This window comes from Lissotriton vulgaris, chromosome 12 (assembly GCF_964263255.1).
Source record: "Lissotriton vulgaris chromosome 12, aLisVul1.2, whole genome shotgun sequence".
NCBI lineage: Eukaryota > Metazoa > Chordata > Amphibia > Caudata > Salamandridae > Lissotriton > Lissotriton vulgaris.
The window spans coordinates 46,061,709-46,078,317 of NC_141700.1; the positions used below are offsets into that span (position 1 = coordinate 46,061,709).

At 42.4% G+C, this 16,609-nt stretch overlaps 1 protein-coding gene across 1 annotated transcript in view; it reads right to left on the reverse strand.

Annotated features, from left to right (window-relative positions):
* Positions 1–577: 577 nt before the first annotated feature.
* Positions 578–16,609, reverse strand: part of LOC147673218 (uncharacterized) — a 41,839-nt gene continuing 25,807 nt past the window's right edge. The window contains exon 2 of the mRNA XM_086946558.1: positions 578–582. Coding sequence (XP_086802684.1) covers positions 578–582 — 5 coding nt within the window. The remainder of the gene's footprint in view (positions 583–16,609) is intronic.

The window sequence follows — 16,609 nt, forward strand, 5'->3', positions numbered from 1 at the left end:
AATATTTGTTTATCACTTTATAATTTCATTAATGTTTATGTCATGCACTTTTATGATTCGAATCATTAGGCCACGCAACTTCTATCGAATATCGAGACTTATTGGCTTATATCTTTTTCATACAGGTAATATATGTTGAAGAAGAATGAATGTGCAAGACAAGATATACTCCCACTTGGGATTTACTAATGTGTAATGCACAAGGACATTGTCATTATTGTTTGTGACTCATGGCGAAGACCATTCCACTGGGACATTTCTTGATCATAACGAGTTTTGATTGTCAAAAGGATGTTTAGAAGTGCATTGCTACAATATCCTTCTAAGTGTGATTTTCATTATAATTATCGACAGCATATTCAGAAAATGTTATAATCGATGTCATTGTTATTCACTAGTAGGACACTGTTCCAATATGGCCACGCTGTTTTGATTCGTATTTTAGTCCTTTGTTTATGATAACACGAGGAAGTGGTATGAGAAACTTTATTTAACAATGGTTTTGAGGAACACAATTCACCCGTGATCAAGCCGAGCATTCGGTGAAACGCGTTGGGTTGGCTCCATGCACTGTTTGTCAGGCTGGAAATAAATTGGAAAATTATGAACTACGATCATCTGGTCTAATGGAGTGGTGATTAATGCTGGACTAGAGTGCATTTACGCTACTTTTTGGAGCGTTTGGTGAAACTGATTAATATATATATATACATATATATATATATATATATATACATATATATATATATATATATTCACTGAAAAAACCATTGGTTATAGACCATATATAGTTAGGGATTAGCCTTTTCAAAACCTTATTTTACTCACACAAAACCATTGAAATTTCATATATAGTTAGTTCCACTAACTATATATCGCGCACCCGCAATCCACTGCTGATGATGTCACATATTACATCATTCATGACATGGTTAGTGACATCACTGATGACATCACTGATGACATCTCAAATGACATCACTGATGACATCACTGATGACAACATCCAGTGACTGTATGTTTCTGTAAAGTTAAAATATGTCTTACAAATTGAAGAATGAGTGGATGTATAAGTGTCTGGATGAAGGATTTAGGAGGTGCATGACTGACTGTATGAGTGAGTGATTAAATGTGTCTCACTGAGTGCATGGGTTAGTGACTAAACTGTTTTAATTTGTGCATCATTATATCTGTTGTTCTACAAACTGCTGCATATGTTGATCAGTAGCTATATGAGTAACTGTATGGGTTATTCATTGGTTGTCCAAGTATTTGTATGGGAAACTGAGTGTGTGTGTATGGGTGGCTGGGAGGTGTGTGACTCTGTACATAGATGTGTGAGTAGTTGATTCACTATATGTATGGGTTCAAAAGTGCATGTGGAAACAGCTGTATGGGCGGTTGACTGTGCATGAGTGTATTAGTGAGTGAATGGATATCTCAGTGCTACATGTCAAAGTAAGTACATATGTAAAACACAGTACATGTGAGAGTTGACATATATAAATAACTGTGCATAAGAGCCAGTGAATGTGTGAGTGGCTGTATGGATCATTGTGAACATGTATCAGGGATTGTATAAGAGAGTAAAGTAAATATGTGTTAGTATATGTTTGAATAAGTAAGGTGTGTATAACTGTATAGTTGAGAAAATGGAGGTGTGATTGATTTTTTGCATAACTGACTAGGTGTGTGAGTAACTCCATGGATGAGTGACAGTCTGTGACTGTCTGTTTACACTGATTGTATCTTAGGTTATATTAGAGTCTGAAGAGGTTCATGGTATTATCACATGAATGATATCATCAGTGATGTGATCAGTCATGTCAAAGGAGATGTTATCAGTGATTTTATCAGTGATGTCATTTGAGATGTCATCAGTGATGTCATTTGAGATGTCATCAGTGATGTCCTTTGAGATGTCATCAGTGATGTCATCAGTGATGTCACTAACCATGTCATGAATGATGTAATATGTGACATCATCAGCAGTGGATTGCGGGTGCGCGATATATAGTTAGTGGAACTAACTATATATGAAATTTCAATGGTTTTGTGTGAGTAAAATAAGGTTTTGAAAAGGCTAATCCCTAACTATATATGGTCTATAACCAATGGTTTTTTCAGTGAATTTTCAAGGTTTTGTAAATGCAAATTCCTAACTATATATGGCCTATAACCTATGGTTTTTTCAGTGAATTTCATTGGTTTTTTAATAGCAAATATCAAAAGCTGTAAAATGTCAAGTACGTGATAGGTAAAAACTTTTTCGTGTTTATGCACGCTGATGTGCTTTGAACGCTGCCCCCCTCCCCTCTTTTCTCTTAGTAGTACTCTCTCTTTGCAGATAGTGAAGAGTAGTTAACGCAGGCCTTTACCCCCGTTGTAATCCGTCGTGCCTGCTTGTCTCTCCATTTGATTGATTGTTATCCAAGCATTTACTGTTTTACAATTGATTCTCTTTGGTTCATTCTCTATTTACAAACAAGCACAAAGTCGCAATACTCTGTTTAGTCTTTGCAGATAGTGAAAAATCGTGAAAAATCGTGTAAAAAAATAAAAGTAATCGAGCAAAATCAGTAGGCCACTAATTGGATCTCTTTTTGACCTCGCTAAAATAGAAATATTAGGAACAACCCTTCATGGGAAATACGAAAATAGTGAGATGAACTGAGCTCCACACCATGAGGGCTGCAAGACAGCTCGGCTCCGTCACCCACCCCGCCCAAAATAACGACAAACCCTATGCAAATATTAAAAATATAGACAACACACCAGCAAAGTAACAGGGTAAAACATTTTATTAAATAACTATTTACATTACGTTGGTTTATGAGATGATGTCAGTAGTGGACCGATGTGTGAATAGGTCGGAAGCAGCACAAGGCGCCAAGATCCGGATGGCAAGTCCTGGATGTTGGGTGGCATAGTTCAGAGTTCTGAGCAGCGCTTATAACACTGTCTGAAGCTTATTTCCACCTACTGCAGCTTCACTATTCTCAAAGTAAGTGAGGGTCGTTTGTGGACCTGACTGCATTTGAAAACAATGTTATATGGTACCTCCCTAAACCGCTTGACGGAGGCCCCCGAGGGGCGGTGTGATGGCACGGACTCGGAGAAGACGCTTGGCTCCGACCCCCTCCCCAAGTCTTATAGCACTGGTGTAGCCTGAGATCGCCCCCGACATAGGCGGCCGGCTCCCGGGGTCCGGCGGAACTTTTTGCCTTTTGATGACTCTTCTATTCTGGACTTTGTCCCACAATCCGTTTGACCTGAAGACACGCTGTAGTGGGGCGCCCCTTTACCGTTTTAGTTGCCATTCCGCCCGCTTTTGCTACACTGTGCCTCTTCCGCCATTCAGCTGTTTACCGCCCGCTCTTGCGACTACAGCGTCTCGCTCACCATGTAGTTGAGTTGCGCCCACTCTTGCGGTGCAGCGATAGGCGACTGCCACAGGACTCTCAAAATGGCGGCCGGCTCTTCAGATTTGGGCGTGGTCCACTAAAATGGCCCTGGGACACCTTGGAACTCGGACGCTTCCCTGATAGGGCTTGGGTCCCATTCTCGAAAGCGTCCCCTCAGCCGTGAAGATTCTACAAAAGTCTTGGGGGCCCCGACTCCCGCAGGCTTCTGGTGGGGAGCGGCTGCCATGTCTGCTCGTGGAATGGCCACGACGGAGCTACGAGATGGTAGTGCTCTCATGCTGACGCCAGCTTTAGTCTGAAACATCCAGAAACACTGTAGACTACCAATTCGATCAGTTCCGGTAGCGCCCCAACATGACCCGGTAGAGAAGAACTTGCCCTCCCCTCTTTGACTGATGGTTCTTGTTGCCTGTCCCCTCTATTGTCATTTAACAGAACTTTTTGGACTGCTGAAAGGGGTTGTGTTCCGAACGCTGGTTGGTGGAGACATTTTGACTATATTCTTGACCTACGTTGTCGCGTAATGCGTTATATGACACGCCGCGTTAGCGCACCCGGAAGTGATCCGGGGCGCGGGGCGCAGCGCGTAACGTAAGCATAACAGGTCATGTGACTTGTTAATAAAACTTTTTATTGGTTCATTTTACTTTTGTTATTTTAATAATGAAAAGCTTGGTCATATGACCTAAAAAATACGCTTTTTATTGATTTCGAACTTTTTAAAAAAAAACATATATGTTATAATATTCCAGGCTAATGTACTTTCCCGGAAAATTTACAACTGTCCTGCAAGTAAAATATATTCCTTTTTCGAGAAAAAGGGCGTTTCTTCGTTCCATGACGGAGCCGTTGAGTAAAAGAGACTCGGCCTGCTGTCTTAGTCGCCGATACGCCTGATTATCAGATTCTTATCGATCACTTTATGTTGCAGGAGTGGAAAACACAACTGCCCTTGACCATTTATCTTTACTGCGTTCCTACATATTATACCTTTTATCCGACATGTAATTGGACTGCTTTATTTCACTTGCCTTTTACTGATTCGAAAACAGTGACTAAAAGTAAAAACTTTACCAATGTAAATACTACTACCATGTTTTGTTTTAAAAACCTTTATTGTGAAAATGTCAGTATACAAATACGGGCCTATAACCACGTGGGCCGGCCACGGAGCAAACTGAAATCGTATATGATGAGGAGACATTTACATTATAGAGGAACGTAACGAGCGAGCCATTAGGTTGCAAGAACTAAGGTGTCTAACAGTTGCGGAATCGGTGGATGTACATTTTGTAATTAAAATACGACAGGGCCACTTACAAAAAAGTTATCTAGATATACATTTGCGTGCAAGTACCATGGGTGACGTTAATTCGAACTTTCAATAGTACAGTAATCAATAACACATCAGAACTTAATATCAATAGGGATGTCGAAATATTCAATCAATTCTCGTCCCCGCCCGCCATGAGCATCAAAACTGCATTCATATCTCGTGATATCAAGGTTGTTCAACCAGTACACAACAAGGAGTTACGAGTCCCATTTATACCGGCGCCATTTTGGGCGATGCCGGGCAGGTCCAAGATATAGTCAAAATGTCTCCACCAACCATCGGCCAGACCAGAACCCCTTTCGGCCCTTTATGCTACAAGATGGTGTCTTCCATTCAGAAAATATTGTTGGCAGCATTTTGAAAGGAAAGATAAACAGCCGTTCTCCTAGTGAGTCTCACATTGTTACATTTAGGAAGAATGTTGAAGAGTAATATGTGGAAAATCTGAAGCCATTTTTCTACAAACTCTCAATCAGCCTTGGATGGAAAAAAAATCCTGAAGAATGTACAAACTGAAAACCAATTTTTGTCTGTATAGCATCAACAGCAACGCTTGAGTCAGCTTTGTGTCAAGCCGCCATTTTCATTCAATCAATAGCGTCCCCCTGCACACATTCAGGGACCTGGTCGTGTCGTCAGGTGAAACGGATTGTGGGACAAGAAGCAGAAAGGAAAAGGAAAAAAGTTCCGCCGGACCTCGGGAGCCGGCCGCCTATGTCATGGGCGATCTTTGGCCACACCAGGGCAATAGTGAAGCTGCAGCAGGTGCAAATAAGCTTCAGACAGTCTTACAAGCACTGCTTTTCTAAACATTTTTTGATTTTTTTGTATTTTTGCACAGTTTTATATTTTTTTTTTGTTTTTGATGGAGGGGAAACAACAAAAAACAGGCATTGAAAAAGGCTCAACAGTGCAGGGCGCCTTGTGCTGGTTCCGACCTATTCACACATCGGTCCACTACTGACATCACCTCATTAGCCAACGGGGCACCCCACGCCGACTTTCGGCGCAGCATTGTAGGATGGCCACACCAGTGCGGCAACTTGCTGGACACCACCTCGGTGCCATCCGGATCTCGGCGCGTTCGAGTCACTGTACCGCAAGAGTGACCGGAACTCAGCTGGACACGCCGTCTTTCGGCACAGCATTGTAGGATGGCCACTCCAGTGCGGCAATTTGCTGGACACCACCTCGGTGCCATCCGGATCTCGGCGCGTTGTGCTGCCTTCGGCCTACTGTAGCCGCAAGTGCGGACGCAACTCAGTTGGACGGCGAGTGAAACGCTAAGGGGCGCTCCACTGCAGCCGAGGAGCCTCCATCTTGGGGGAGACGCACAGCCCCCACTGACTGACGCGACCAAACAGGCCAATGGGGCGCCCCACGCCGACTTTCGGCGCAGCATTGTAGGATAGCCACACCAGTGCAGCAACTTGCTGGACACTAACTCGGTGCCATCCGGATCTCGGCGCGTTGTGCTGCCTTCGGCTTATTCGCACATCGGTCCGCTACTGACGCCGCCTCACGTGCCAACGGATTTTCTACGCTTTTTGTAGCCCTATGCCGCATAACAGGTCATGTGACTTCTTTATAAAACTTTTCATTGGTTCATTTTACTTTTGGTTTCCTAAAGATGGAAGGCTTGGTCATATGACCTAAAAATAACACTTTTCATTGGTTTAGAACAATTTTTTTTCCCAAACGATGAAAGCCCCACCTTGTTTCTGGATGATTCAGACTGAAGCTGGCATCAGCATGAGAGCACCACCATCTCGTGGCTCCGTCGTGGTCATTCCGTGAGCAATCATGGCAGCCGCTCCCCACCGGAAGCCTGCAGGAGTCGAGGGCCCCCAAGACTTTTGTAGAATCTTCACGGCTGAGGGGACGCTTTCGAGAATGGAGCCCAAGCCCTAGCAGGCAAGCGTCCGAGTTCCAAGGTGTCCCAGGGCCATTTTAGTGGACCAGGCCCAAAACCGAAGAGCCGTCCTCCATTTTAAGAGTCCTGTGGCAGCCGCCTATCGCTGCACTGCAAGAGTGGGAGCAACTCAACTACATGGTGAGCGAGACGCTGTAGCCGCAAGAGCGGGCGCAACTCAGCTGGATGGCCGCCACCTGGGGAGGCCCGTTCACGCCGCCTCCCCCACGCCCCCCCCGGGCCACCCCACGCCAATTTTCGGAGCAGCATTGTAGGATACCAAAACCAGTGCGGCAGTTTACTGGACATCACCTGGGTGCCATCCACATCTCAGCGCGTTCTGCTGCCTTGGGACTATTCGCACAACAGACCGCTACTGACGAGGCCTCCCCCCGCACCACCCGGGACGCCCCACGCTGTTTTTCTGAGCTGCATTGTAGGATCCCAAAAACCAGTGCGGCACTCAGGTGACATCACCTGGGTGCCGTCCAGAACTCAGCACGTTGTGCTGCCTTGGGACTATTCGCACAAAAGACAGCTTCTGACCATTGTTGCTTTTTTTGTCAAAAATGTTTAAATGTTTTTACAGTTTTTGTTCCGTTTGTTATATTTAAAAGTTAATAAAGTTTTATAATCCTACTTTGTTGGAGTGCTATATATTTTTTAAAAATCGGGTGAATGGGGCCTTGAATCGGGTTATTGTCATGTGTGGGCTTTGCAAGTGTACTGCTACAGGATCGGACATGTCAAACTCAAATTCACATTCTTTTTCTTACCTTTCCGAAGCATGGAGCGCAATAGCAGGCAGAGAAAGGGTGATGCAAGTGTTGAACACTGCCTGGCCTGGCAAGTTGCTGGCAGTGCCCCCCCCCCGCCCGCTCCTGAAAGAGGACACACACACACCGCCGCCCGAGTACTTCACAGATCTTTAAAAGACCATGCGCTTGTTCATGAGGCTTAAATGGTTTATCACCCCTTCTAGAACCCCTGCATCGACCCTCTGACGTTTCCTGGAAGAATTACCACGTAACACAATACCAAGCCTTGTCAGCTGAAACCCCCGAGGAATCGTGGGGCATATTATCAAGGGGGTTTATCTCCGCTTTTTTGGCTTTAAAAGCCAAGAAAGCGGAGATAAAATTATCTCCCTATTACCAAGCTGTCGCTAACACCAGTTAGTGACAGCTAAAAGGAGATAGCGACCATCTTAGGCCGCGCTTTGCATGTCAGTGATATTTATCACTAATGACATGCAAAGTGGGCGTGCCAAGATGTTAGCGACTGGAAACAGTCCCTAACATCGCTATCTCCTATTACCAACTTTTGGAGATATTCGCGCTAAGCGCGAATATCTCCAAAAGCTAACACCTGCCCTGAGCAGTTCTTAGCCATGTTATCCAATGGGAGGTGGATAACATGGCTAAGAGCATTTGCTCGATAATGCATGAATATCGCTGACTTTTCAGCGATATTCATGCATTGCGGCCGTTTTTTATCGCATTTGCGATAAACCTTGCTGATAGCAAGGTTTATCTGCGATAAAAATCGCCGATGTGCGGCAATAATTTTTGTCTCTAAACAAGTTAGAGACAAAAATTATCGCTAGTTGTTGGTAATATGCCCCCGGGTTTTTGCTTGCAGAAATCGGGAGGCGGGAGACTAGCACTGAAATCAGTAGTCTCACGCCTGAATCGGGAGGGTTGGCATGTCTGGATTCTCTACAGCTGGGGCCATAAACTACATCCGCAGGGCTAGGTGATAGCCTGGGACCGGCCTGGCATCTAAAATGGCTGCCGTGCACGACAAAATTGTGGCATTGGAAAAAAGGCAAGATGGCGCAGACAATGTTTATCAATAAGGATTCATTTATAACAAAATATTTTATCGCACTGACAAATTGGCGGTCAACACTTCCTGATTTCCATCGAATCGAATGTTAACAGACGTCACGCAGCAAAAAAAAAAAAAAGCTCACGCACAGCCGCTGGAAGACATGTATCAACATATATGAGCCTCCTCAGCCACCCTCAGAAAACATAAGGGATTAGGATACGTCTCCCGCACCCCCTTATACCTAGTAATTTAATTAAAACGAAGCACAAAATGGCGAATTCCCGTTTCGCTACCAGTTTGCGGCCCGGGAAGCGCTTCTACCGTGAAAAATAATTTTTATTTTATTTTCCCCACGGGACCCTTTAATAACCCCAACAACATTCCTAGGGGGTCAAGAGGGGTATACCTTGCCCCCTTTCATTAAATTCCCCCTTCGTTTTTCACCTCTTCTTCTCTCTCGATCCTACCGAGAGATAAAATGGCGGCCGCTCCGGACTGTTTAGAATGTTGACAGACACCGGGGAGCCAATCAGCTTCGCATCGCAAAGTTCCGTTTCGCGAAAAGTAAGCGGACCGGAGCGCAGCCCGGAGCGCTGTTACAGATATATATCTTGTTTTGAACGTTAATTTCTCAAAATCCACTGGAGCACATATATTGAGACCTAGCAAAGGCACATCGGGCTAACAGTCCCTACAATTTTGCCAAGTTTCGTGCAAATCCATTCAGCCGTTCGAGCTAAAAGTGAGGCCAAAGGCCCTATGGAAATTAACATGGGAAAAACGCGTTTTGGGACCCCCCTTTTTTCTCGGCCCCCCCCTTGACGAAACCCCCCCAAATTTTCAGGGGCTGCTCAGAAACAGAATGTGCCATTTTCCTGAAAATTTCAGCCGATTCCGTCCACAAACGCCAAAGTTATTAGACATAGAATTTTCAAAAGTTCCATAGACAAAAAATCCTAACTATATATACCTACTGGCGACACACCAGTAGGTAATATATATATATATATATATATATATATATATATATATATATATATATATATATATATATATATATATATATATATATATTTTATAGTTTATAGTGTGTCATGACATGTACTTGTTTATGGGGTATGGTACTGTTTCTACATATGCCCATTTTTAACTTTTTGATACTTTTTTTACCATTTGCAATTTTAGAGAACCAATAATTCAGTCATACAGTCATTTATGAACTCAGGACAAAGATTGGTGGTAACTTGCCCAGAAATTATCGACAGTAGTTCTTGGTACCAGAACAATCAAGGCTTTTTCAGGTGTAAAACCTGCAAAGCATGTGTTCATGGTGTGAACAAAAAAGTGTACAAGGACGGATTTAGTGACCAAGAGCATCGCATCACTAAAGTCCTGACTTGTAAAACGGACTATGCCGTTTACGTCCTTGAATGCCCCTGCAAACGGCAATATGTGGGAAGCACGAAGCTTCCCGTGCATAAAAGGATATTGCAGCATCTAAGGGCGATAACCACGCAGGATAACACCTATCCCGTGGCGAGGCATTTTAAAAGTCAACACCAAAGCAATAACAAGGATCTAAAATACTGGGTGGTGGATGCTGTAAGTGCGAGTAGGAGGGGAGGCAACAGGGAAAACAAGTTACGTAAAATGGAAACCAACTACATACTCAAGCTTAATAGTAAACAGCCTGTAGGTCTGAACTTGACAGAGGATCTGTACACATGTTTGCATAATTAGGGACTATGAATGATAAAAATGCCCAAGCGAGAGTAATAAATGAGTGTCAACAAAATAAATGTGTAAATAGGATGTATATATATGAATTAGAAATGAGCAATATATAGATGTATATTTTTTTAATAATTGTGTATACTTGTATGTATGTATATATAGTTGTATATAGGTGATTAAGATATCAATTGTAAATAATGAATTTTACACAGAATCAGTTGGGCAACTATCATAGTCACCAATGTAACTAAACACATGTGATAATTGAGTAAGAAGTGGAAGGACCATATTTATTGATACATAGTATTGAGGTCAGCAACCTGAGGAAAATGATCACGAAGAGTGATGTAACTGGGAACATTAATGACAAAAAGATAAACTCAAATATACTTGTTGTGGGATGTATAATGTATGAGAAAACACGGTTGGCTCTACCAATTATAACAATGAAACTAATTGCTAAATTTACAAGGTATAGCCCTAGTTTACACAGTTTTTAAACACTTTTTTGCACAGGATCACTTTTTAATGGGTATGGGAAAGAACACATATAATGCAAGGAAAACTAAAATATAAATGTAGTGTTTAAAATGATCCTTAACACAGTAATGGAAAAAAGACCGACATGGGGATTTAACCCAGAATTGCATTGAGTGTGGCAACATCGTATGAAAGTAGTAAAAAAATATATATATTTTTTATATACACAATGGGATTTAACCCAGAATTGTTCAAAAATATTTAGGGATTTATCCCAATATTAAAAGAGAGTGGACCGTAAATGACAGTAAACATTCATTGTAAATACGTGTATATATCGGTTTAATGTGATGTGTAAGTCCATCATTTGTGTTTACCTAATGTATGTAAAATTTGAAATGAACCAATCACTAATGAGCACTGTGCACTTTAAATATGCCAAAAAAACAAGGTTACGCTGTCATGTGATCAAGGCTTTTCAGCCGAAACGTTATGGCGACAGCTGAATAAACGCAACTAACCAGCATCCAAGTGTGGTCCGTGTCTGTTTCCAGCGCGATCAGGTCAGAGGTGATTGTGGCAGGAGAACGGAGGTTATATATATATATATATATATATATATATATATATATATATATATATATATATATATATATATATATATATATATATATATATATATATATATATATATATATATATATATATATATATATATATATATATATATATATATATATATATATATATTTTATAGTTTATAGTGTGTCATGACATGTACTTGTTTATGGGGTATGGTACTGTTTCTACATATGCCCATTTTTAACTTTTTGATACTTTTTTTACCATTTGCAATTTTAGAGAACCAATAATTCAGTCATACAGTCATTTATGAACTCAGGTATTTGAGAAATTATATATGTATGAGATTCGATGGTATCTCCGTTCTGATGGTAATGCGGCTCATTCTTGCACTTTGCACTTTTGACTCTTAGATTTTGCACTTTTTTACACTTTTTGCACTTTACCTTTCGCTGCTAATGTATAGATTTGCACATGTTAAAAGAAATGCTACAAATAACCTGATGGGGTAATTATTCAACATCTATTTGCTCAGAGGATTATGACTATTGTATTTATACTGTCAAAATATATTTTGCTAGTTTTAAAGAAATTCATATCTTTGATGACTGGCAAACATTAGCCTCTGAACATGTTTTACTATTGAATGGAATTTGTGGCCTCTTTTAATTACATGGATTTAACCAGTAATAATTTTTTCATATGCAATGTGAAAGAAAGACTTGCAGCGATAGTATGTTTACACTGTTTGTTGAGTCCAGAGACCTAGTTTGTGTGTATGGTTACTGCGTAATTCTGTCAGTATCTACCATGAGAAGAAAGAAAAATTTCTTTCTAGAGTCCCCTCACTCACCGGGGTTTCCCCACGGTGACATGCTTCATCATTGGGGCCATCCCAGTTCTCTATGAAAAGGGGCGTGCTGCGACTAGCGGACTACGCAGGAGCACTGTATATGTGAAAGGCTATGTGTGGTGTAAAGTGTTGTGGTGGTGGAGTGGATATGTGATTAAAAATACCGTGCTAGTGGGCCTCAACCATTTATTCTGCTCCTAGTTTGGTATATTAAAAATGGGGTGACACTGTTATCTAACCTTTAGTTGGGCTAGATCAGTGTCTCGTGGTCGACATGTTTCAAGCTCCCCAAGCTTTTCATCAGGACCATACAGGGTCCAGCCCTGTATATTCCACTCCTATATTTAAATAAATAGGATTGATTTAATATTTTACTATTACGCTGTTAATTTTTAAACATGCGTTTTTTTTTATACATACGATTTGTATTTCAATAGCGTATCTGTAAAAGAGAATGACACTTGATTAGTGGCAAACATCCCCCTCAAAGAGTAAGGGGATCACACATGCAGCTCACTTTGTCTAGGGCGTGAGTGTGCCTTATGCACCTTATTGGTGCGTGCAGGTTTTCAAATCCAGTGCAAAGATAAAAACAATGTGAAAAAACGTGGTTTTGTGAATTCACACATATAAATAACACAGGACTTGATGTGACTATGGACAAGACACACAACATATATATACACATAATTTTGTCATGGCAGAATGAATATTTACATGTATTGGTGCTAAATTGCACTTCATGGTCTCAGGCGAGGGCGGGATCACCTCGTGGAAACATTGCTGTAGGGTTTTTAAAGTAATAATTAAAGTCGTGTTTCATCAGAAAAAAACGCGTTGTTAAATGAAGAGTCTAAACCCTCCTTGCGTTCCGTTTTACTGTACTTACTTCCTTATCAGCGAAACCGCTCGGTATTACCTGCTCAGTCCTCACCCGACCGCATATTGACGGTGATCGGGCAGAACGGTGTATATGACAACCCCGCTCTTCCGGGTTCAGAGTTCTAGAGGCTAGACCGCCATATTGGGAGGATGCAAAAGTGGCGGGACGAGTATATTTGCAAACTCGCTCGCAGGTGCCGTTTTACATGGAGATTTTTAGATACAAAGTTTTATCGTATGTGTCCCAGTGGTTTGCTTCTATTCTATGTTATTTAGAACATTTCTTGAAAAAAAGAAGAAACGTTGGGTATTTCAAAACGCTTATGAGTGGGAAGTTGGCTCTTGTCACAGCTAAAATCTGCATTCTTCGCCACTGGCATTCTCCCACCCCCTCCCATGATGAATAGCTCTCAACCTTGTTTAGGCATTTTAGGCGTTGTATACTATGGGCCTGATTACAAGATTGGCGATCCAACCGTCGGACCACCATTGCGCCAGTCGGGAGTACACCACCAAGCCAGCGGCATCCCGGCCGCCGCATCATGAGTTTACAGTTGGGCTGGTGGTGTGCTAGCGGTGGTCTTGCAGGGTAGGCATGCTTTGACTTACAGAGTGTGCCTGAATGCAATGCCGCTACACTTCTGTGCCTGCATTGTCTTGCATGTCATGCATGGCAAATAGTGCGAGCACAAAAGTGCAAGTATAGAGGTGCACAACATGTGCCCCCAACCACATTTTCCAATGCGCTAAAATGCTCGGGGCTTTGTTTGGGGCACCGTTTTTGCCTTTCTGATGACCTCTCCTTGGCGGGGTTTCTGCCATTAAAAGGTCGCCGGAAATGCAATTTGTAACTCCGACGGCGTTGCCTGTCAGTGGCGGCCTAGAGGCGGGCCAACAGCCCTACTCGTAATAGGGTGGTCGGTCCGACAATTAGGCTGAGGTTGGACCGTCACCGCGGCTAAGGTGGTCTTGAGACCACTGTACTTGTAATCGGGCCATATGCGTGGTTTCATGTGCGGGAATGGGATTGCATGGGCATAATGGAAATTTTGCAAAAGAGTAATCTCGGATAGTTGAGACTGCCACATCTTTCTGGCAGGATTCTTGAAAATCTTAGCTTTGTGAATACCAAAAACTAGAAAATCCTCATTCAAATGGAGGTCTTCATTTATGGGCTTAGATTTTGGATTTGTTTGCAATTTTGGGCCTTGCAAGTATTCGGACATTGAAAGGTATTGCATGAACTGTGAAGGGAAGACATTCTATTGTGCATTGTCAGCACTACATTTTTAAAAGCATAGTTGCAGGGCCCAAACATTTTCTAGAAGCCAGCCTCTGGTGCTGCCCATCTCCAGGGCTGTAGAATACCAAGGCTGCCGAGTCTTGATTCCACCTCGTGCATCTTATTTCCACCCCCTACACTTCCTATCTCTTTATTTCATGAATCCCACCTCATGCATCTTACTACCTTTACCATATTCTTCCTATGTCTTTATTTCATGAATACCAAGGCTGCTTAGTCTTTATTCGACCTCATGCATCTTACTTCCATTACCATACACTTCCTATCTCTTTACTTCATGAATACCAAGGCTGCCTAGTTTTGATTCCACCTCGTGTCGCTGTCTTCCTCCTTGCTGTATTTCATGTCTCTTTATCCCTACCTTCTCACTTTTTTCATATCTTTGGCTTTCTTCTTTCCTCCTTGTCATTGTTTTCCTACCTTTCATTCTCTCCTTTATTCATCTCTTTTCTTCCTTTTTAGTTCTTCATGTCTTAGCACATGCGCAGTCTCGCTGGCAAGATTTGAGGTTTTTGAGGGCTTTCATGTATAGGGCTTTAAGCCCTGCCCCTCTTTCCCATTAGCCGGCGTCACCGTTTATACTAAACAGTGGCCAGCCATTGGGAAAGAGCTTTTGGTGACGTGGACTTTTCTCTCTTTCAGACGGCCCACTTAGACGGGCTCCTCTGATTTACGTTGGTCGCAAAAGGTTTCTTATCTTTATGGGGCCATGTGTTTCAATCACACCACCCCATAAAGACAAGCTCGGCGGCATGTTTTTTTTGGCATCTCGCTTTCACTTTAAAGTGAAAGTGAGATGCAAAAAAAAACTGCTCCAGTCTCAGGTTTCTTGTTTTGTAACTGGTCGGATTTGCGGGCAGCGAAGGAGTGTTGGCCGTCGAGGGGCTCACTTAATCATGAAAACTTGAGGTTTTTTTACAGAGTTCTAGTGTCTCAAATTATTATTATTGTCTGAAACTTTTTTCTTTTTTCTGATTCCAATTTATCCTTTACCACTGGTCAGACGAGGTAAAAACTAAGGAGCAATTAATTTGCTTTTTTTGGGCGGATCGGCAAAATTGTCCTGGTACTGTTTCTCTGTGGGTGTCACCCACATTTGCATTGCATGTCTTTAGCCACTCCTTGATCACTCCTCTTTTGGATATGTAAATCAAGGTATGTTGTACTTCCAACCCTGTCGCTTTACAGCATACTTCGCCCATGTGCAGCCAGGGCTGGTGTAAATTAGTCTGTGATTGCAGAAGTTATGCTCACGCAAAGTGATTTACTTACACGCACATCAAGATAATCACACTTAATATTGGCTCGAGCAGCTTTTGCGCATGTTCCAACCTGCACGTTTTAGAGGGCGCAACTCTTTTGCTATTAAAAAAAAGCATGAAACTCGTAAAATATGCCATGATTTAATAACACATTCTTAGTGATGGGATGAAAGAATAACAGAAAACATCGAATCGTCAAAGAAGGACAGAGGTTTCTAGCATTTCAAACCGTAGGGGATAAATATACTCTTGTTAGCAAACATATTTAAAAGAAAATACGAGCCTCAAATGTAGCGCATCGATTGAATTTGAAAAACACAGCGCAGAATTTTGTTTGGAAATCTTTTCACACATAACAGGAAGCACAACTTTAGTGCAAACCGTTTACAGGAGAAAAAGATATTGTTAGTGGGAAGTCGAATATTGCTAATGGCTATCGTACATAAACCGCGAGGGAAGCAGTTGGAGTGCCCAGGAGCAAAAGCTAAGGGATATCATCCGGCTCCAGGGACCTCTAGCGATGACCTGCTGTAGTGCAGTCAGTGATAGCGTAGGCTCCAGGGACCTCTAGCGATGACCCGCTGTACTGCAGTCATTGATAGTGTATAATTCTGTGGACCTCTAGTGATGGCGTGTGGCACTGCAATTTAGTGTAATCAGCGCTGGCATCTGGCTCCAGGGACTAGAGGGGGGCGAGCCGGCAAATTAATAACTAGAGCGGAGCCAATGGGTTGGTTTATGTTGAAACACAACAGTTTGGCTCTAAGAGCCGGTACATGAGATCAGCCATGAAAATGTTTAGCATGTAAACCATTGCAATAAAATTCATGTAAACGTAGTCTAAGAGGCCAAGGAGCGTGTCACTTTATTACATTAAGGGGCTGATTAGGATGGACGATTTTCCGCACCCTCCGGGCCGGCGGAAGCCACCGCCGGCCTGGAGGATGCGGAAAATCCTCTGCGGACCCACCAAGACCCACCGCCACATTAGGATGGCTGGTGGGTCAT